Below are 22,743 nucleotides of genomic sequence, written 5' to 3'. Positions count from 1 at the left end.
ATGATACTAGGCAGTCCACCAGTGGGAATTGTTTCTTTCTAGGACATGCTTGCATTTCTTGGTTGAGCAAGAAACGGTCTACAGTGGCTACCTCCTCATGTGAAGTTGAGTACAGGGCGGCTTTCACAGCGACAGTTGAATGTGTTTGGCTGCGTCATTTGTTTGCTGATCTTCATCTTTCATTGGAGGGTCCTTCTCCGATTCCCACTGATAGTCAGAGTGCTATAGCAGTGGCAAAGAATCTTGTGTTTCATGCTCGCACGAAGCACATTGAGGTTCACTATCAGTATGTCAGAGAGAAGTTGCATGCAGGAGAGATCAGTATGATCTATGTGTCAACACATGACAATGTTGCAGACATCTTCACCAAAGCACTTCCACGTGACAAGTTTGAGGCATTTCGCAGTGCCCTGAACTTATCTCCTTTTGGTGATTGATCATTTCCTTGTACATGACATTGGCACTGCAGGGGGTGTTAGAATTATTATTATATTCTAGCAGTGACCAATGTAATGTAATAAGTAGGTTAGGGGCACTTTTTCCTCATTTGTAAAGGTTTTTTCCCCTAACCACAATTAGTTCACTAACTACGATTAGTGAAGGATAAGGCTTTGTCACTTAGACAAAACCTATCCCACTTCTTGTACTACTCACTTCATCTATTGCAAGCACAAGTTTCAGCTCTCTAGCTCTCTCTCTTTTTCCAACAACAATGACTTTGCTGTTGTAAAATAAGACCAACATATCGTGCTTGTCCATCTGATTGACAGACAAAAAGGTTCTTGCACAAGATCGGTACATACAGTAGACCGGAAATCAGCTCCTCGTTTCCTGCAATCGTAATGAATGGAATACTACCAACACCCATGACTGGTTATCCCCCACAGTGACCTTAGAATTGCTATGCGTACTTTCCATGGTTTGAACCACTTCTTATTGGACCTGTGCTTTGAAGCTCCACTGTCCACATATCAACCTTTCTCTCCTTCACTGAGTGCATAAGCGGAGCAGTACTCAGTGATGATGAAGAGAGTGCTGATCGTGACGTTTGCTGATTCAGTCTTTAGCTCCTCCTTGGACTTGGACTCTTTCTTGAGATCCGCCGCCTTCTTGCGGCATTGTTTAGCAGAATGACCAAGCTTCTCACAGTAGAAGCACTTCATCTACCTCTTTTTCTGTGCATCCTCGGTCTTGCTTTTGTTCTTGGAGTCTTTGAACTTACCCTTGCCGGGCTTGTCCCTTGCCACTAGAGCCTTCTCGTCCGATTGAGTAAACAGTTTTTCCCGAGGCTCTTATTGCAATAGTAAAGGGCCAAGCTCCTCGAAGGTAAGAGGCTTGGTCCTGTGGGCATCTCTCTCTTCACAATTCTCAAGCTCTTCACCATCTACTGGAATGAGAATCTTCCCCTTATTGTCCAGCATATCTTCCGGCTTTGCCTCCATCCCCGTTGTCAACTTCCACAACTTCCGAGCCACTAAATGGCTCCGGATTTTCACCTTCCAGATCGGGTAGTTCAACCCGTCTAGCTTCCCTGACTCTCCGAAGCTCGGGATGGTGAATGAGAGAAATCTGGAGGAGGAGGAAGGGAGAGAAGGGGCTGAATCCTTGTTCTCCATTCTTGCTGTAATAAAGAACAGCAAACTGAAAACTGAATTTGCAGTGGAGAACTTGATCACGCAGCAAACCTGAGTGTCGATTGGAGTCGCCTACTTGCTGAGGTATCTGATCTAGAGCTGTAAACCTTGCTCTGATACCATGTTGGAGAATAGAGAATAGAATCACTCACACCTCACTCCCGATCTAGCTCATAACAACAAAGAGACGGAGAGAGAGATAGCAAAAAAACTCAGATATATTCCTCCACAATAGTGGGCAGACAAAAGCTCAAAAGATGAGCGTGTACAACAGCCAAGTGAAGCTGTCCAAGATGCTGAGCCTACTCCTCTCCCTGCACGCTTGCCTATGCAAGGCTTTCTGTGCAGGTGATGAGAAATGAGGGGGGGAGAGGGGGCCTTTTATAGGCCCATTGCTGGGCTGAAGAAAACTGACCAGTAGGGGGTTTGCCTTCTGCTTGGAGTACCGACTTCAAGGGCCCCTCCACTGACCAGGATGGCCGGCTTGGTCTAGTCCTATAAATAGACCCATGTGCTGGGCACATGGGCTGCTGATGCAGTCGGTAGGCCCCGCCAATACGTGCTCCATGAGTCGCATAGAAAGCCGCGCCAACCTCCCTTGCTGTGCGGGTTCAAGCCAGGTGGGTTCTCTGCCCTTTTCTTCCCCTACCCCCCTATAGTCTCCTGCCCTGTTGTCCCCTCAAAACGGGGGCTCACAGGTGGGGCAATGACTTTTCTAATAGTGACATGTCACATATTTTTATGCTTTCGAGTGAGTCCCAGGATATATAGTGGGGTAGAGGAGCAGAAGATAGCTGACATGAGGACAGCATGGATCAGCAGTAAGAGATGGCATGAAACGGTAGAGCTAGGGGCATGGAGACCACACATGATGCAGAGGTTGACCAGAGCACGCACAATGGAGGTTTAGCCCATCCCAGCTCTACTCACACCGGATTGTCCGAGATGGGGTGTCGCTATTGACATGCCTACCGGATATAGAGATCATGGAGACCACGACCCCTGCCACAGCGAGAGATGACCCTACAGCTACAGATTCGGGACATTTTTGCAGCCCATAAGAGAGCCTCCTTTGCACTTGGTTATATCTTGAGTACTAGTTTTTTTTCCCCCTCTTTGGGAGTACTAGTTTCTGAGTTTGAGCTTTCATAGCATAGCACTCAGCAAGGGCCTTAGCGAGCCACCATGGCACCTGGTTATATCTTTTGAGTACTAGTTTCTTTTTCCCTTTGGGAGTACTAGTTTTTGAGTTTGAGCTTTCATAGCATAGCACTCAGCAAGGGCCTTTGGGAGTACTAGTTTTTGAGTTTGAGCGTTCATGGCATAGCAAGGGTCTTAGCGAGCTGTTTGCTTCAGCCCACAGTGGCTTGTATGAGTTACCATTGGATTGTACTTTTATCTCATAGGCCCGCAAGGCCTCCCGAAGATGGTAATCCATCTTTCTTTCTATCTTCTCAATCTCCTCCATGTACACATCTTCTCTCATGGTATCAAAGCCTAGGGTAGCTCATTCATATCAGTGTGAGGGTACTTCATGGAGGACTTGCAAGAGTGGTTTGAGTGCTTTTGCCAAAGGTTGCTAAGTGTGCTGAGTGAGGGTGTGTCTCTCATGCAGAAGTTTTCATTTTGAAGTTTGAGAAGGTGGTTCAAAGAAGCAGCTCGCTAACAAGGAAGAGCGAGCGTGGTGTGAAGGAAAGGAATTTGGAGGCAGCCAAGAACAGCAACTTCAACAAAGCCAGCACTATGGACACACCATGACTTTGACTTGACTATAGGAAGAGAGAAAAATGGGTACATGTCATTCAGGAAGAGTACTAGCAGAGCTGAAGGGCAGACATAAGGCCAGGTTAAGGTAAACTTTTTGGCATTTTGGTAGATAAGTGGTTAAATATGTGTCAGAGTGGTTAAAAATGACTACATCCACACTCTGGTGCACTCTTAATTTAAAAAAGAAAAGAAAAGTGTCAGAGTGGTTAAAAATGACTACATCCACACTCAGGTGCAATCTTAAATGGCATTTGCAACTCAAACTTGAGAGAGATGTATGGTAACATGGACATCCAAAATAGCAAATACATATTGCAACAAAAGTAGGTCAAATCTGTTACGATAGGAGGCCCACACCTGCAGCACCTCAGCCCTCTCTAGCATCTCAGAGGGCTGCTATGCTCTTCCAAACTGTCCCCTTCTCCTGATATAGCTGCTTGCTCATGAAGGAACTTATATGTCTTCAACTGGCTGACGAGGAAAAGGGCACAATGCCCTTTATATAGTGGAAGAGCTGGTCTGCCCCCGACCGCCCAGCAGGCTGACTGCAGTTTGTACATTGCAGACCTGCTCTAGGGCTCAAACGGTCGACCCAGTAGGGACGACTTGACCAGGCAATGACCCCACTCCAGGGGCCAACTCACCCACCTGTGGTCGGCTTCTTTCTGCTGGCTTGACCAGACTAGGTCTGGGTTTGCTTGGTTGGCTGAACTGATCTTGTCTGGTTGGGTTACCCGACCTTGGTCAGGGTGGTTTGACTGGACCCTGGTCAGGGTGGTTGGCAGGCCTGTTTGGCCCCATCCCAGCTGGCAATAGCCAGCCCTAACAGCCCCTCAACCAAGACCTAACTGGACCCTCTTTCAAGCCCTAACCAGCCCACAAACTCAGCCTTTATGCCTTGGCTCAGCCTCCAACTGATTGCATAATTTACAGGAGAATTCTACCACTATCTCAGGCGGGCACACCCACAATGAAGCCCTCACTCCCTATAGTATGTACAGGAGATGACCAACTTTAACACCCAGATCTGTACCTCAGAAGACACCAACAGTAGGCGGGAAACTAAGCCTACACTCCGTACAAATGATGGGCACATTGACCTTATTTATAGAGGTGGGAATGCTGCTGACCTGGCCGACTTGGCCTGACCAGGTCTGGGTTGGCTTGGTTGGATCAGGATGCCCTGATCTGGTCTGGTCGGATTACCTGACCCTGGTCAGGGTGGTTGGCAGGCCTGTTTGGTGCCAACCCAGCTGGCAATAGCGAGCCCCATCAGCCCCTGAACCAGGCCTAAACGACCCTAACTGGGCCCTCTTACCAGGCCCTAATCAGCCTACTCAGCCTTTGTGCCCTGACTAAATGCCCTGGCTCAGCCCCCAACTGACTGCATAGTTTGCAGGCGAATGCTGCCACTATCTTGGGCGGGCACACCTACAATGAAGCCCTCACTCCCTAAACAACGAAACCTCCACACAAGATCCATAACATGTGTATGTGAAACATCAACGCCAAATAGAGCTTCAAAATATTACCTCAATGGTAAAATAATAAAAATGTAAGAACTAATATGGTGGTGTAACCAAATGTGACATGTTTTTCCAGGCATACTTATGCAAACTGTAAAAAAATTGTAGTGAGAAGCTTTTCCTTGGAGCTTGTTGAAGCTAGAGCTTCTCATCCTTTTCTTGCTGCCTTGGAAGATATTCTCTTCATGACCAATTGGTTCTGTTTCATATGAGTCTGCATCTACTAGAACAAGGCAGCATCTACAGCAAAAGTAGCAAGGTAATACTGGAGATGACTCCAGATGCTCCCCCTCATGCTCAAGATCAAGGGGCTTCTCATGCTATTATGAGAGTGATCGATATCTATGGATATTCTTGCCATCAACACACCTTAAGGGGTGGGTTATGCTTGGGGCTCCCTTTTGGACAGCTTTTAGCTCGTCGTCATGTACCTCCTGCCACTTGTCGACGATGCCAGTCCTTATGGGAGTCTATGCCTCATTTGTTTTGGTATTGCCCGGAGTTGCATGGTTTCTTGCTACTGCTACAACAGCGGCTTCAGGCTTGCTCCCCCAGTGCTTCCTTGGGGGAGAATTTTTGGCTGTTTGGTTTCCATCCTATGAGACCGGAATATGATCTGCTTTTTTACTGGGTTCATTACTGGGCACTATGGATTTTATGGAAGAACCACAATCATAGGATCTTTGGTGATCCTTCTCTTGCCAAATATCAGTTCTTCCCTGCATCTTTATGACAAGCATTTTATGATTTTCTACATGCGTGAGACTTAGATTATCCAGCTCTCTTGTCATATAATGAGGTCTCTGATACTCGTAGCAGACTGTCCCTTTCTTTGGGACTTTTTTTCATAATATAATGACATCTGGTTTTCACCAAAAATAAAAAAGTGTGTGCGCGCTCCAAACTGAAAATTGTGAGAACTATGAAGGGAATGCTTGCTATAGCCATGTTAAAGTAATTTTTGTCTGCTTTATTGTATGGGTCTGCTAATGTTATGCTTCTAACAAAATGGATTTGTTTTTACATTTGTCCCTTTACTGCTTTGAACTCCTGGATTTTGATTCTGTCCATTACTCAATGCATTCACATTGTGTAGAAAATATAGGTATCTGGAATATTGTGAGAACGAGGAATTACAAGGGGGTAATTAATGGCGTAATTTTGCATATTGGATGCTTCATCAGGCCTATTTGCTGGTTGGAGCACATGGCATTAGACAATGTAACAGGACTGGACCGTTCTGGAGTGAGAGTAAGACCCGTTTCAGGATTAGTAGCAGCTGATTATTTTGCTCCAGGATATTTTGTGTGGGCTCTCCTGATAGAAAACTTGGCAAAGATTGGCTATGAAGAGAAAAATATGCACATGGCAGCCTATGATTGGCGGCTTTCTTTCCAGAATACAGAGGTAATCTTTGGGCCTGCATGTTTTGCTACAAAGGATTCTCTCTTATTTCAATTGCACACATATGAGAAACCGATGAAAATGGGGAAGGTAAGAAACAAAGCGCTCCTGAAGACCTTATTAATAACATATGCTGTTGAAAGCAGGCTCGTGACAAGACTCTGAGTAGACTCAAAAGCACCATAGAACTTCTTGTGCAAACAAACGGTGGGAACAAGGTGGTGGCGATTCCTCACTCCATGGGGGTTCTCTACTTCTTGCATTTCATGAAATGGGTTGAAGCTCCATTGCCAATGGGTGGTGGAGGAGGTTCTGACTGGTGTGCGAAGCACATAAAGGCTGTTATGAACATTGCTGGACCTTTCTTAGGTGTTCCAAAAGCCTTTTCTGGACTTTTCTCTGCAGAAGCCAAAGATATAGCAATGGCTAGGTAAGCTTGCAGGTGAACAGCTCTATATTGTTGTTTTCTCTCAAACTGATTTCAAGGTGTGTAGGTGAGCTTGTATATGTCATCTTTTGCTTTATGCAGCGTCTATTGTACCGAAGCGGATCTTGCATTGCGTTCTATTGGTAAACATGCTTTTCTTGGTTTCCATTTTAATTGTTTGTACGAGCTCTTTGTATGAAAGTTAAAATACCCTTTGTTGGCTGCTCTTTGTTAGGATTTTTTGATTGAGGCATGAGGTAGCTAGACTGCATTGATCCCAAAAGTCATGGTTTGATGTCATGAAGGCCCTTCCTTTTGTCAATTTACAGTGAGTTCTTTTTGGCATATTATGCTGTTTAGAGGCACAAAACAATCCCGACCTTCTAGCCTTTCTCTGCGTTTGCTCAGTTGAACAAGTGCATGAACTCTTTTTGAAAAAAGGAGAGGAAACTCTAGAGTTTTCTAAGTCATAAGTCAGAGATCTACCTAAAACTGGGAAGAATTCAGGGTATTTCCAATTTATGCATGAGTTGTGCTGCTTGCTTGCCTTTGTTAAAAGCTCTTGGTGACATTGTAGTATCAAAACCTTGCTCTATCTGAGGCATATTTGGCTGCATACTTTGTTCATACTTGCGAGTTAGCATATGTTTTATTTTCATCCTATCACTATGTCACCAGGCATTTGATAAGGCCCAAACAGTTGATCAATAAGGTGCTTTGCCAGTTTTGGAGCTTACATGTTTTCTCTGATTGTTGTATATTTGCAACTCAAGTGACTATATTGACTACCCATTAAAAAACAATGGGTAATTTTTAAAGATAATCACATTATAGGGTTCAGTTGTAGGTTGTAACATTGGCAACGAGCCTTTCAGGGATCCCCAACCACTCGCTGAATTTGAGTGAGAATGGTCGTCACGTCGACAGAGTCGTTAAATTTTTATCCTGATATTCTCAAGTTTGATTTCAATATTCTCCACAAAATGTGTGTTCTCTTCTTCCATATTTTGTCCAATTCAGAATGAGCATCAACTTGAGCTCCCATATTTTGCAAATTACATGTCAACTGGAAGAAAGGTGACCAGAGTTACAGCTCGCTTCAGCCTCTTAAAAAATTGGAACACCACAGAAGCCAGTAGCACGTTAGTAGAGTTAACAGCAATTGAGCGGCCCTTCAAAACACCTGCTTCTCAGAGTCTGTGAATCTTTGAAAGTCAAATAGTGCTGCACCCTCTTGCTGTTGGAAATATCTCCATAGCCCAAATTTTCAACCATTGCTAGCTCCTTAGCTGACTTCAACAATTCCTAGCAAGGGCTTACTGTTTAACTGCAGTGCAATAGGAACTTGCGTGGTTCTTTAAGGATTCGTTTTGAAGAGCCCTATAGTAATCCATTGAAGAGCCCTGTAATTTTACAGACTATAGTGCTCTCCACACACATGCATAGGTAAAATCAGATATGTGCACAATGAATTACTTCAGTGTGCTCTCTTGGAAATGGACGAACGAAATTGCAGCAATTGAAGGCTGAGTGCATGCGTTACCTATTCAAACTTTCCTTAACAAAGGCACTGCAATTCTTTTTGCTATGCATTTCGGCTCTTGTGACATGCCATATTCCATTAGGAGGCTTAAATATTAATTCCAAAATTGGCGTCCCTTTCTGTCTTAATTACATCCTTGTGTTAGCTGCTCAACTGACCAACTACTTCTCTCAGTTTCAGTAGCAATTCCACACTAAATGCTTTCAACTCCAAGGATAGAGAGAAGCAATTGAGTCTGCACATTGCTACCATTCACCATGTGTTCTTGCAACATCAAAATGTCTAAAGATAGAGGTTGGGAAAGGGCAGGCCGTACTTCAACATGAGACCTGCAGCCATTTGGGATCGCAGTGTTCACTTCCTGCAGGTCCCATTCTTTATAATAACCATCACACTCTCTTTTGCTGTGAAGAAAGAAACGTAGCCAGATAACATATTATACAATCAACGCCTTATTTAGAAAGGCTGGTTGCTATATATGTTGCTCATTAAAGTGTTAGAATGAAGGGACTGTTTTGATAGAAATCCGAACACAGCGGAATGATCTCAAATCCTCTCTGATCTCTCTCAAGATAGATGCACTCAATCACTGAAATTCCACACAGAAAGTACAGCCTAGAAAGGAGAAGTAGAACTCAGAAAATATTCATCCCCAACTGTGGGAAAAAACTGCTCAAGCATGAGCTGAATACATCCAGCTAGAGATGCTGGCCAAAATAGCAAGCAAGGATGACTGCTTCCTACTGAGAACTACATAAGAGAAAGCTGTATCGAACTCCTTCAGTCTGTGGGGCGTTCAGAGGCTTCAATGGCTGCTAGAAGTTTACTAGAAATAGGTACCTATTTATAGGCAATGAAGAGGGCTGGAACCCTGCACTAAAATACCCGAGCCAGTTTGCAAAACACCCAACTGGTGTTCGCAGACACAGACCAGGTCTGCTAAAAAATACCCAAATGGCAAACTGCCCCGCTGTAGCTGTCAGACTGCAACATGCTGCTGCTTGAATGGCCTGCTGCTTATGCCTATGAATAGGCCCTGCCAGTGCACTTCATCTGTTGTTCTAGAGCAATACTGCCATACATGCTGCCAACCATCGCAGCCCTGCTACTTTGCCTTCTGAAGCAGCCAGTCCTCCGAAGAGTTGCAGACAGTTGCACAAATCTCCCTGTTCCAGCTAATTCTACTTTCCTATGTCCCTTGACCCCTTGTTCTCCTCATATGGAGGCTCAGAGTTGGGTCAGTGACACAATGAAGTCGTAATGAAACTTGATATGCTTTATACGAGCACTGAATATCGGGTTCTTTGCAATCGCTATGCAACTCATGTTATTGCACATGATCACCATCACCTTCTCTTGAAGAACTCTCATGTCCTCTTGTAATCATTTGAGCCAAACGGACTTGCATGCTGCTAATAAGCTGCATTGTATTCAGCCTCCGTGGAAGACATCGGCACCATAGGTTGCTTCTTTCTCAGCCAAGATATGGCACCTGATGCAAGCATGAAGCAGTAGCCTGACGTCGAGCCCTGTGTATTCCAATCTCCAGCCCAATCCTAATCACAGAATCCTCGATGCTCACTCCTGGAGCGATACGTGATCCCATAGCCAGTTGTGCCTTTGAGGTACCTCAGAATCTTGAATTCGGCCTTCATGTGATTCTCTCTTGGCTTTGACGAGAACTGACAGAGCACTGCCATTACACAATCTCTGTTGAGTATTAGTTAAATACAGCAAACTACCAACCATTACTCAATAAACCATTGCATCAACCAAGTGAGATGTATCCTCGTTGCTCAGTTTTGTCCCGACCTCCATTGGGCTTGGTGCTGCTTTTTTCTCCATCTGAAATCTCTTCAACACCTCCTAACAATACTTCTCTTGACAAATGAAGATGCTGTCATTCTTTTGCCAGACTTCTACACCAAGAAAATAGTGAAGAAGTCCTACATTGTCATCAAGAGTCCTTTTACCTCCTAGATCTTCCTTCTGTGATCACTTGTGAGGATTAAGTCATCAACATAAAAGGTCTTACCTCCTTCTGAGAGAGGTAGAGGTTAGGATCGGGGATTGACTACGAGATAGGCCTCTCTCATAGAAGTAGTCATCTATCCTTTGGTACTAGGCCTTTGGGACCTTGCAGCCCGTAAAGTGCCCTGTTAAGCCTGCACACCTTCTTCATAAACATCTTTTTGAAGCTCATCGTTCAGAAAGGCAGACTTCATGTCCATTTGAAAGATTGGCCAGCGATGGTGGGAAGCCAAAGCTATGACTATGCATAGGGTAGTCATCTTAGCTGTAGGAGCAAATCTCTCTCTGTAGTCAACTCCTCTGCCTATGCATGGCCTTTGACAACAACAAGTCTCACCTTGTACTTATCCAAAGTACCATCAGATTTGTACTTGGCACGGTAAACCACTTGATTCCTATGATCTTCCTCTTCTGGGGTCTATCAACCATGTCCCAAGTATAATTCTTCAGAATGGCCTCTATTCCTGCTTCCATGGCAGCCTGACACTCTGGATTCGGTCTGCTTCTTCAAAGGTCCTTCGTTCCACGATCTTTTGGATCTGAACCATCAAAGCATAGTTCATGATAGATGCTTTTCTCTAAGAAATCCTTTCTTCCGAATTGTTTTCTGGAATTTGTGTGACTCCTGAATCCTCCAAGGTCTTCAGGTACCATCTTGGTAGCTTTCTTTCTTTTGCCGGGGTTATTTTGTTGGCTTAGGTGCCTCAAACTCTGATTCCGAATCTTTAGTTTCTGGATAATTTCTCTCCTTCTCTTGCGTGATAGCAAGCCTTTATCTTTGCGGAACAATTGGAACTTCTACTGCGGTTGCTCGTGGCCTAGACTTCGTCTCTTGGAAAATAAGAAGCTCTTGAGGTTGAGACCAACAACACATTTCACATCCTTTCCCTCCAGAACCAGCCATGGTGCTTGATGTGGGGTATGACAGAATTTGCAGTGCTGATTATATGGAGAGTGCCTCTGCATCTCTCTGTGTCCAATCATGCACTACCACTGAATCTGTTGGTGTCACGATATTCGTTCAATCCTTTGGTGATCTCCCAGATCAGCCTCGAGCAACCAAGTGACTTCTAAGCTTGTACCTCCAGATGGGATAGTTGCTCCCATCCAAATCCCACTCTCTCCGAAGTCGGCAATAGGCATGCGTGAATCCATTTGCATGCACGAAGCCACTTGACAATCTCTGAAAAGATTGCAACACCTAAAGCAGAAAACTGACTTTTAACAGGACTTTACTGAAATGGTGTCTCCTTGTTGGAGGGACGCTTTTCTTCAGTGTGTTGGAGCAGATCATGAGGATGCCACCTTTGGCTCTGATACTATGTTAGAATGAAGGGATGCTTTTGACAGAGACCCTAATGCAGGCAGCAGCAGAATGATCTCAAATCCTCACTGATCTCAAGATAGATGCACTCACACACTGAAATTTCACACAAAATGTACTTCATAGAAAGGAGAAGTAGAACTCAGAATATATTCATTCACAACTGTGGGAAAGACTGCTCAAGGATGAGCTGAATATATCCAGCCAGAGATGCTGGGCAAAATATCAATCAAGGATTGATTGCTTCCTACTGAGAACTACAGAAAAGAAATTGTATCACACTCCTTCAGTCTGCGGGGCCTTCAAAGGCCTCAGTGCCTGCTAAAAGTGTGCTGGAAATAGACACCTATTATAGGCAATGAAGAGGGCTGAAACGTGCATTAACATAGCCGACCCAGTCTGCAAAACACCTGCCTGGTTTTGCAGACACCGACCAGGTCTGGTCAAAAGTATCCCACTGGTAAACTGCCCGACTGTACCTGTTCAGACTGCACCTGCTGCTGCTTCAGTTGCCTACTGTGAGGCCTATATATAGGCCCTGGCAGTGCAGTTTATCAGTTGTTCTGCAGTCATACTGCCACACAGACTTTGCTGCCAACATCGCAGCTCTGCTACTATGATTCTGATGCAGCCAGTCCTTCAAACAGTTGCAGACAGGTGCACAATTATCTGCTCCAGCTAATCCTACTTTCCTATGACCCCTGACCCCTAGTCCTCCTGATATGGGCCTCACAGGTGGATCAGTGACTCTTCGAACCTGAAGGCTATTTACTGAGTTATATTTCTATTTCTGACAACTTATTCTCTGTCCAATACATGATATATTGCTCAACAGACCCCTTGGCATATGCCCATATCAAATCATCCTTTAATATCCACCAAAACATGGTACATACCCAGCAGATGTCACAATTTATGACCACCGAAATTATCCCTTTTTTTTCAAAAAATATCCTTTAATTCGTTAACACACTGTGCATTCTAAAACTCACAACATATTACTCTCTCAGTTGCCACAAGCATCAAAAGTGATAATCAATAAACAATGGCAATTGACAGGGATATTTTGATTAAGTGGAGTTGGTTTCACACCATAAAAATACTCATCACTGCAGATCATGGGTTGCAAAGTCAAGTGGGCAGTGGGAACGGCCTTAGACAACTTCAACTAACTAGAGATTCTGATATTGACCACATTTGAAGGCACCATCTGGGACAAACTGTCAAAAAATAAAGCTAGTACAAGCTCACTTTTGCGCATGGACGTCACGTGTAAATCTATGGTCTAGCCTAGTTTAGTAGACAGACGCTTATCATACCATAAATGCTTCCCCATTTGCGATATCTTTAATTAGCTGGCAACCCAAGTCCACCATGACCCAAAAATGTTATGCCAAATACCAAGGTGAATATTACTAAGTTTCTAATCTAGCTAACCTATATTCTAAATAGCTCAAACTTTCATCTTTAGCCTAAGGGAACCCCACGTTCTGTTATTAGCCTCACCCTCTAGAGTCTTCTCTATAACCCCAGGGTTGGCTTTGCCTTCTGTTGCTTTTGTTGCAACAGACATTGGGTTGTACAAGAGGTTGAATGTTAAGGGCTGTGTGTGTTAAACTTCATGGTTTAAACCTGTAGGGTGCACGTACTTGCATGCGTTGCTTCTGGAATTCATATGAGGGATGTAGAAACCCTCTTTTTCATGTGCACCATCATGCAGTCAAGCTATGGGAGACACTATGATACTTGAGAAATTTCACGTTACATGGCCTAAGTTTGTGATGTTAGCGCTCAGTCATACTGACTTTGCGATTATTCTGCACGAGAGGAGAAGCATTTACAGGGTGTTTCCATCGTATGCGTGGATGGTTTTCTGCCTTTTTCCCAGGCCGTGCATTCTTCCAAATCATAGTGGAGTTAAATTTCTTATTTACCTCCAGTAGTGAAGGTTTTGTGTTTTCAGAACCTTCCAGAAATAGAGCCTTGTAGATTTGTTTTTTGTACGGGAAACTGCTGTGGTTCTTGGGAATAAGATCGGAGAGTACACAAGGAGCATGAAATTGTAAGAAAACAGTACTTGCTATGTTCGGCTTGTAGGCAGGGAGTACTGAGTTACCGGATTTTGTGATTGTTGGGCTAAAAGCACTCATGTTTGTCTACCTTGTTTGGTTGTGTAGATGTGACCAGGAGAATAATGGTCATGGCACTTTCTAGTAGCATTTTCTGATTAGGCATGTAAAGGTGATTGATCCAACAATTTTGGTGAGTTTTCACAGGAGTCAAGCGGGAGGTTGTCATTCACTTCCTTTCATCCACTTGTGGCATTAAAATATGCATGTGGTCTGGGGATCTTGAAGATGCCTTCTCAATGTCAATTGTACCATCACATGCCCTAATTTGCGCTGTATCTCTGTAAATGGTATGTGCCTGAAATGACCACCCCAACATGCATATAGGGCTCAGTGGAATAATCGAATTGAAGCACTGGTAATGTTTTGGAAAGCTTTAGTGTTTCTACATCAGTTTTGGAAAGCTGTAATGTTTTGGAAGCTATAGTGTTATCTACGTCAGTGTCTTCATGGGCACTAAAAATTCTGCAAAAATATTTCAGCTAACTCTGTCGTGAAGCAGAGTTGAAGTTTATAATTTGCTTTGCTTCTCTCTTATCAACTCTCTTCTCCTTACGCATGCCTTTCTAGAGGGTTAGCTACTTTCTGTAAAGTTTCTTCTGTAATATAATGATGATCAAAGGGGAACGCATACTCAGTCTGAGTATCCAATTAAAGCTGTAGTATATTTAATAGAAGACTTGAATCGATCCTTATTGTGAGGATCCCTTATCAGATTGAAGTTTCTCATTTTGGTAGTCATATATTTGATCTAGATGCCCTATTAGTGGCTATGGGTATGCCGCCCAACTTGACTTCCCATCTGGATTTGTTAGTGAGGAAATCCTAGCAAATTTGTTTCCTGGTTTATTCTGTGGAGTTGAGATAACTGTCATTTGAAGCTGCAAAAGTATCTAATTTTAGATTTAATTTGGTCTTTTCAAATTGTGATATTGTATGAATGAAGAGTTTTGCAGAGACTTAGGTTCTTTAAGGGCAGAATTTATCTTTTAAAGTTCAAACAAATGTGTAGGCCAGGGACTTATTTCCTTAGAGAATGCTTTGTTTTTTATCTTCTTTTGCATCTCAACAGGGCTATTGCTCCAGGGGTGATGGATTCTGAGATGTTCGGATTGCAAACTCTACAGCACATCATGCGTGTAACACGGACTTGGGATTCAACTATGTCCATGATTCCTAAAGGTGGTGATACAATCTGGGGAGGCTTGGATTGGTCACCAGAAGAGGGATATGAATGCAATTCAAAGAAAAAAGAACGTGAGGAAAATGAACATGATGTACGGGAGATACAGGAGCCAATCAAGAAGTCACATATTGAGGAGTTGGGCCCACATGGGAAGCCATTGGCCCATTATGGAAGAATCGTTTCTTTTGGGAAGAAAATGGCTGAATTGCCGTCACATAAATTAGAAAGGAAACCTCTAAAGGTATGTAGGCCCTTTGTCTACCAAGCATAGAAGTTGATGGCTTTATACTTTATTTTCTTAAAAAATGAGTTAATCTTTGAATAACATCTCTGACAAGGCTTGTTTCCTTGTAGAATGAGAGACAAGGAATTCCAGTCAGTGCAAATGTTTCTTGTGGAGATGTGTGGACAGAATACCATGAGAGCAGCTGGGAAAGTATTCAAGAAATCGCAGAGCATCAAGTGTACACTGCAGATGAGATCCCCGATCTTCTTAGATTTGTAGCTCCTCAAATGATGCAGCGTGGGGATGCTCATTTTTCTCATGGGTTAGCCGATGACCTCAATGATACTAAATATGACCATTTCAAGTACTGGTCCAACCCTCTTGAAACACGGTAAAGATGAAGTTCATCACAGCAATTTGCACACATATGCAGATGTATACATTCACATGAGAGAGAGAGAGAGAGAGAGAGAGAGAGAGAGAGAGAGATTAACGTCCTCGGGAGGCCTCGCAGGCCTATGGGACAAATTAATCCAAGTGAAAAAAGCTCATACAAGCCTCGAAGGGCTGAAGCAAAGGCCTGCTATGGCCCTCGCTGAGTACTATGATAAGCTAAAACTAAAGCTAAAGAGATTAAGAGCTGAGACAAAACTCAGATCTCAAATACAGAATGAAAGCTGAGGCTCAAAAACCGAAACCCGGCACTGTAGTGTCTCTCTAGAGAGAGGGAGATGATATGATATGAGATGATTGTATTAAAGTCCTCTTGAGACCTCGGGATCTATGGGACTGGTGACTACTATTGATTACTAGTGGTCTTTCACATCTATTGAAAGAAACCTTTACAAACTTTCTAGGTTGTGAGTACTTGCTTGGCTAGCTTGTGCGGGAACCTGAGGACTTTATTGCGGTGCTCCAAGGCTTCCTTTAGGTAGCTTCCAAGCTTTTCCGCTGGCTGTTGCAGCATATTTTTCAGGTTACTCCTGCTGCTATTGTTTTTTTCTGTGATGTGTGCATAGGCTCGGCATTTTAGGAGCTTCCTGCCTTGTGGGGCCCTCTCTACCTCTAGCTCGTGTGAACTGGTTCTTAGATTAAATGACTTTTGAGCATTGATATCATCCCACCAATATATTTTTGCATTCCCTACTGCTTGTAAAACTGCATTTTTGTACAAGCCATTGGTCTTTGTAGCCTCCATTGCTTTATGTGATATCTGACTTGCATCCATCTTCCCAAGCTTGTTGAGGTACCCCATGTATTAGCATTCTGCTTCTCCCTCCATTGGTATCGTACCAGTCTCAGCTAGTACTAAGTAGGATGCAATAGGGTGTCTATGTCTTGACCCCAAGTTCTCTACGAGAAAGCATTTATGCATTGTTTCCATTCTTGTCCAATATGCTCTGGAGAGCCGGTGTGCCCGGGGTGGGTAACCATATACGATCACTGTTTGCACAAACATACAGAACCTTTCTCATCTCCCAATGAGAGGGAACAGCCTTGCTTGACCCCTATGTTCTTGCTTATGATGATCTTTTCCCTGGGTCAGGATCCATGTATTAACTTGACCATCACCTTCTCGTATAGTCTGTATGTTGCTTCGCTGAGTTCTAGAGAAACTTGGACCCTTTCAAGTATCTCCCATAATTTTTTTCTTGGTACTGTGTCAAAGGCTTTTTTGGATCTACAAAGAACAATAGACAACCCCTCTCTTGTTCTTTGCTCCGATGCCTCGCTTATGGTCATTGGTGACTAGATGATCCATCGTCGAGTGCTTGGGACGGAACCTGCCTGAGATGGTTCCCTATCTACTTGTGCCTCTGCCCACCTGTTGAGTTTTTGCTCAAGGATGGTTCGAGATAATTTGGCCATTAGACTAGTCACCACGATTGTTCTGTGGTTTTTTGCCACCTTGCTATCCCCTCCTTTGTGGATTGGCAAAGTCTTGTTAAGTTGACATTCTCAGGGGAAGCCATCCTCTAAAGCCTTGTTCATGAGCTGGTTGAGCATTCCCTTTGTTTCTCTCCACCACATTTTATCATCTCAGCCACTAATCCTTGTGTACTGGGGTCTTTCCATTTGCTAGCTTCTTCATACCTCTTTCCACATCTTTTTCTTTTATGGTATCCTTTGTTGCTGTGGTAGAGTAATTATGGCCAGCAGCATGTCCTTTGGCCTTACCTCCACTCCCATTGTGATCTCTTAAATCATCCTTAACCACAAGCTGACTACGGATCTTCATCTTCCAGAGAGGATAATTTGTTTCGTTGAACTTTCCTGAGTCCACAAAGCTTGGGATGGAGGGTTAGGGCTATAGTTAGCCCTTCAGCCTCTTCGATGTGTCAGTAGGCTAAGCATGCAATTTAATCTTTTGGAAATTGCTTGGCCTGGCTGGATGGTCGTTGTAGGAGATGCACTACGTCTTAGATTATTTTTGATGCCTCTAATGTGGGTTGGGTAAGATAAATTCCCATGCAAAATGTCCTACCTATCGGGTCTCTCCCAACAGATGCATCCTCCAACATGCAGGGGAGGGCGACTTTTCTGAAATTGAAAATTGAACTCTCCTCCTGAATGTCCTACCTATCGGGTCTCTCCCAACAGGTGCATCCTCCAACATGCAGGGGAGGGCGACTTTTCTGAAATTGAAAATTGAACTCTCCTCCTGAAAGGGGGGTCACCTCTTTCTCATGAGAGGGCCTTTCCTTCAGGGTGAAGGGGTATCACAAGAGTTGCTGATGTGGCTCTGATACCATGTTGAATTCAAGTGCTGAGGTATGCACCTGTGCATAGCGGATGATGAAGACAACTCTCTCCATTACACAACAGAAAATTTGTCTCCACAGACTGTAAATGAAACAGAGAAATAGAGCAGCAAAGGTACTTCCAAAATATATCAGTTTAGAAACCCAGTATAGCTGCTTATGCTTAGGCACTGATGACGATGTAAGTGTTGCTTTGCTTGCGAAGTATGTGTTCGTTTTGCTTTTCAAAAAGGTCTTGTTACCTCTTTTTTCTTGTCTTTCGTTTTCTCTTTTATTTTCTGTGTAGATTTTTGGACTGTAGGAGAACATAAAATCCAAATTTGTATGATTGGATATATTCTAGTCTACAAGGTATATATATCAGTTTAGGTCACAAAAAGTGTGGCTGAACTGCTTCAGGATGAAGCCACAAACATCCAACAAAGTGCTGGGCAAAATACAATCAAGGTAGACTGCGCAAAACTGAGATATAGATGCAAAGGGAAGGCTCCAGAAAGTCTTCTCCTGTGTGCCTTTGAAAGAGCTTAGTGGGATGCAGACAATGGGGCAAGGCCCTCATATCTATAGACCCAGAACTGGCCGACTGGAATCCACTGACTAGGTCTTCCAGCCGACGCGAACTGCCGAGCAGGCCAGGCCGACCTGGTCTGGTGTTTGATCCGCCATCTGGTTGATTGACTGCCAGATGAGCCGACTTGGAACAGTCCCAAAATCTGCCCAACTGATCTTATACTGACACTGGTTGCAGACAGCAACCCCAATCTGCTGACCACTACTCAGATGCAGCTCAGCCTACCCTCCCCTGCCTACTGATGCATTATTCTGACGTCCTCCTGATATGGGGCACAAGTGGGTCAGTGATCCTTTCTAACACCCATATCCTGAGATACCCTTCAGGTATCGTAAAACCTACAGGCAAGCTTGCCATTGATTCCCTTGCGGTTTTGATGAGAACTGGCAATGTAGTCCCATTGAGAATGCAATGTCAGTTAAGTGTTTGTGAGGGACAACAAGCTCCCCACAAGATGCCGATGCTTGCTTGAATCCACCAGCTGAGAAACATCTTCTTCCGTGAGTTTGTTTCCCAACTTCCCTGGGTGTCATTGCCTCCTTTGACTCTCTATTTGGAACTACTACTTTTTCTGAGAGATGAAAGTCTTCTCTTCCTCCTGCCATATCTCTATCCCCAAAAAGTAATGCAACAGACCAAGGTCAATCATTTCAAACTTGTCATGCAAGAGACATTTTACCTTCCTTGAGTAATGCAAGTACATAGGCTCTTACGTTGTCTAATAGGGCTCAAGTCTCTTGGAAGACTACATCCATATTGTCCAACACCTTCTTTATTTATTTGTCCTACAGTTGCTAAGCCTTAACCCGTCACCGTATCCGATGAACATGCATTTCCTGCTCCTTGCATCTAGTTTGCTTCAAGTGTGCTTGTGGGCATGCATCCGTTTTTCAGAACCAAGAATTAAATGTTTCATTTACCAGAGTAGGTCTCCAAAGGTGTCTTCCCACAATTTCTTTAGTCATCGTCCCTTTAAGGATGTGGACAGCCGTATTTACTGCCTCTGCCCAGAAGAACCTTTGGATATTCTTTCCCCTCAGCATGTTCAACCCATCTCCACTATTGTTTGATTCTTCCTCTCTGCCACTCCATTTGCTACATGTTGTCAACAACTGCTGTTTGATGCCAAGTAACCACTGAATTAATCTGATGTGAATTCTCCCCTTTGGTCTGTTCTGAAAGCCTTGATTCTCTTTCCAGTTTCTTGCTCCACCTTTGCCGTCCAATCTTTGAATCTCTTAAGGGTTTGTAACTTTTTAGAAAGGCAATACGCCTAAGTCATTCTACTGAAATTGACTCTCAGGTGAGAAAATACACTGACCCTGAAAGTGATGTGGTAGGCATGGGCCCACAGACATCTAAATGAACCACCTCCTGTGGCTCAGTAGTGCACTTCATGTTCTCCATTTCGAATGTTGCTCGGTGTTACTTGCCTTCCATGCAAGCTCTGCAAACTTCTTGCTTGTTTGACAGTTGTGGGGTTGCAGACTGCAACCCTAATCTATTGAGAGCTTCTCTGGTACAGCTCAGCCTACTCTTCCCTGCCTACAGATCCATGGCCTCATTTCCTCCTTATATGGTGCTCATAATGATCTTTTATATCATAAACATTTAAGGTGACTCTGATTATTGTTTGCTAAAAGAAAGAGAATTTCGTAATTGTTGTTTTTACGATAGCCGATCCGTTAGGGAAGCTTGTGGACAACTTTAATCTCAAGTTCTTTGCTGTTGCAGCAAACATGTAACAATCGATTTATCATTGAGTTACGAGTTTTGACTTCGTGATACTTTTCTTTATTGTGAAGGTTACCAAACGCACCAGATATGGAGATTTATTGCATGTATGGAGTTGGCATATTGACGGAACGGTCCTACATATATAAAGTTTCACCCCATGCTGAAACTTGCCATATACCATTTCGCATTGATACCACAGCTGAAGGGCACTCTGAGGGATGTTTGAAGGGGGGTGTACAGTTTGTGGACGGTGATGAAACTGTACCAGCCTTGAGTGCAGGTTTGATGTGTGCAAAAGGATGGCGTGGCACTACCCGTTTTAATCCCTCTGGAGCTGCAACGTTTGTTAGGGAATATTCCCATGCTCCTCCTGCCAACTTGCTGGAGGGACGGGGTACGCAAAGTGGTGCACATGTTGATATCATGGGTAATTTTGCCTTGATTGAAGATGTATTGAGGGTTGCTGCAGGTTCGTCAGGAGAGAAGATTGGTGGTGATAAAGTGTATTCAGACCTTTTGAAGTGGTCACAGCGGATTCCTCTGAAACTTTAAGGCATTTAACCTCATGTTGTATCCAAGGTAGAATGCTCATGTGTTCGAATAGAGCTGCTAGAATGCTCATTTTATATGAAATTTCTGTCCCGGAGTGTCTGCAAATATTGATTTGTTTTAATATTTTATCATGTCTGCAATATTGATTTGTTTTAATATTTGCAACAACAGTGGTATGGGTGTGGTAGCTCTATAGTTGGATCAACTCGCGTGCTTAAGGTTCCCTTAAGGTTTAGATTCGCTAGAGACGCTAGGTATAAAGACCTGCTTAAGATACGTGACCAAAAAACCCGACGTTGCTTTATATGACTATGATCCTTGTTTCACCATTATCTAAATCAAAATTCAATATACCTACGATCTATGCTCTATCATTTGAGATGTATCATACTCGATGGATATTTTCAGACTCCAGTATCTCGCTGCCATTTTTGGGAATGGGCACTTGGTCACGTATCTTAGTGAGACTTCAGTTCTGTTGCTTGTCTACCGTGATTCATATCTAGTCACTATTGTAGCATGTGCATTGTAATTGCGAATAATTTATAACTATGTAGTTTTTGGTATGTACAGTGTAAATTTGTATTCGTATCTCTCTTTCTATGTGTGTGTGTTTGGTCTCTTCAGGATGCTCATTCCCTTGGACACCTTCCTCAGGCCCAGTTGGAAGTCTTTTATTACTGTTTTTAGTTTTGAGTAGTAGCATCCCACTCTGGCACAGTTATGAATGTACATTCTTCTTAATGCAGAGTTTCTTTTACCCCAAAAAAAAAAGTGTGTGTGAGAGAGAGAGAGAGAGAGAGAGAGAGAGAGGAAGCAGCCAAGGTGACCCTCCAAGCCTGTGCTCCCCCTTGGGGGTACCCTTGGTCTCCTGGTATCCCTCAGCAAGCATACCCTGCAGACGCAATTCCTGGTTGACCTCTAATTGCTGCCCGTACTGCCATACGACCTGCTCCACGTTTGCTTTGGACTGTGTGCAGCCTGTTCGCAGCCCTTACCTCTGCTCGCGGGAGATTTCGTCTCTGTTTGCCGTCCTGCGTGCTCTCTACAGCCACCTTCAGCGCCTCGTTATTGGATTTCTCTCTGCTTTTGCCCACTCTGTGAGTGCATTGGGTTTGTGTATGTTGTGTGGGGGCAATTTTCCTTCTATTTTGCTTGGCTTTGGTGCTTTGCTATTTTGAATTTCCTCCTAGCTGCTGTTACTCGTACTCGTTAGCACAAGGATAGCCAATATCTGCATGTGGGATCTCTATTTTCTACAACTTTTTGAGGATATTTTCTGTGTGTTTATTTGTTCACATGTGACTTTTAAAATATTCTTTTTGTGAGTAGATGTGTTATCACGATTGAGTAAATTCTATTTTATGTGGATGATGTCACAAGTTAAATGACGCATATGATTAGGTCTATAATATTATATAGTAAAAAAGATGAATTGAAATTGGTACAATTGATTTTAACATGTTAGATATAATGTTCTTTAACTACATATCTTAGATACATCAAGATTAGGCATTTGTGTTGGTAAGAAGTATGCTATACCTATGGGAAAGTATTAGTCCAACAAGATAGGAGAATTTGTCCAAATGTGATCTAGTTGTGATTCATACTTTATTGTGGGGTTTAAGATTATGAAGTCCATATGGTGTTGTTCCATGAGTTTACTTCATTGATGTTTTGTTTGAAGAACTTTTGGTTTTGTTTCAAGTATTTGTCCCAAGGGTTTTGTGAAATTTTTGATGTTTTGGGCCTATAAAGAGTATGAGAAGTATGCATTGTCGGATATTAGGTTGCTAGTGAGCTAGGATTAATTCAAGCACACTACTTATTTTTGTGTATTGTTAACATAAATCTAAGTTTTGTTAATACACGAATGATGTTTGGACTTGTCTTTGATTGTTTGTACATTAAATCATGTATTGTT

At 43.3% G+C, this 22,743-nt stretch overlaps 1 protein-coding gene across 2 annotated transcripts in view; it reads left to right on the top strand.

Moving 5' to 3' along the window:
- Positions 1-20,924, top strand: part of LOC147901472 (phospholipid:diacylglycerol acyltransferase 1-like) — a 37,540-nt gene extending 16,616 nt beyond the window's left edge. Inside the window, exons 2-6 of one of the 2 annotated variants that reach the window (XM_087374563.1) lie at positions 6,112-6,334; positions 6,478-6,761; positions 14,858-15,212; positions 15,326-15,561; positions 20,336-20,924. In XM_087374563.1, coding sequence (XP_087230689.1) covers positions 6,112-6,334; positions 6,478-6,761; positions 14,858-15,212; positions 15,326-15,561; positions 20,336-20,819 — 1,582 coding nt within the window. In that variant the 3' untranslated portion in view covers positions 20,820-20,924. Of the gene's footprint in view, positions 1-6,111; positions 6,335-6,477; positions 6,762-14,857; positions 15,213-15,325; positions 15,589-20,335 lie in introns of both variants that reach the window. The other variant, XM_087374562.1, reaches the window with a different exon arrangement.
- Positions 20,925-22,743: the final 1,819 nt, after the last annotated feature.

This window comes from Dipteris shenzhenensis, chromosome 5 (genome assembly GCF_047967505.1).
Source record: "Dipteris shenzhenensis isolate YYH24624 ecotype China chromosome 5, Dip_SZ_1.0, whole genome shotgun sequence".
NCBI classification, from domain to species: domain Eukaryota; kingdom Viridiplantae; phylum Streptophyta; class Polypodiopsida; order Gleicheniales; family Dipteridaceae; genus Dipteris; species Dipteris shenzhenensis.
This window is presented reverse-complemented; position numbering and strand designations above follow the sequence as displayed.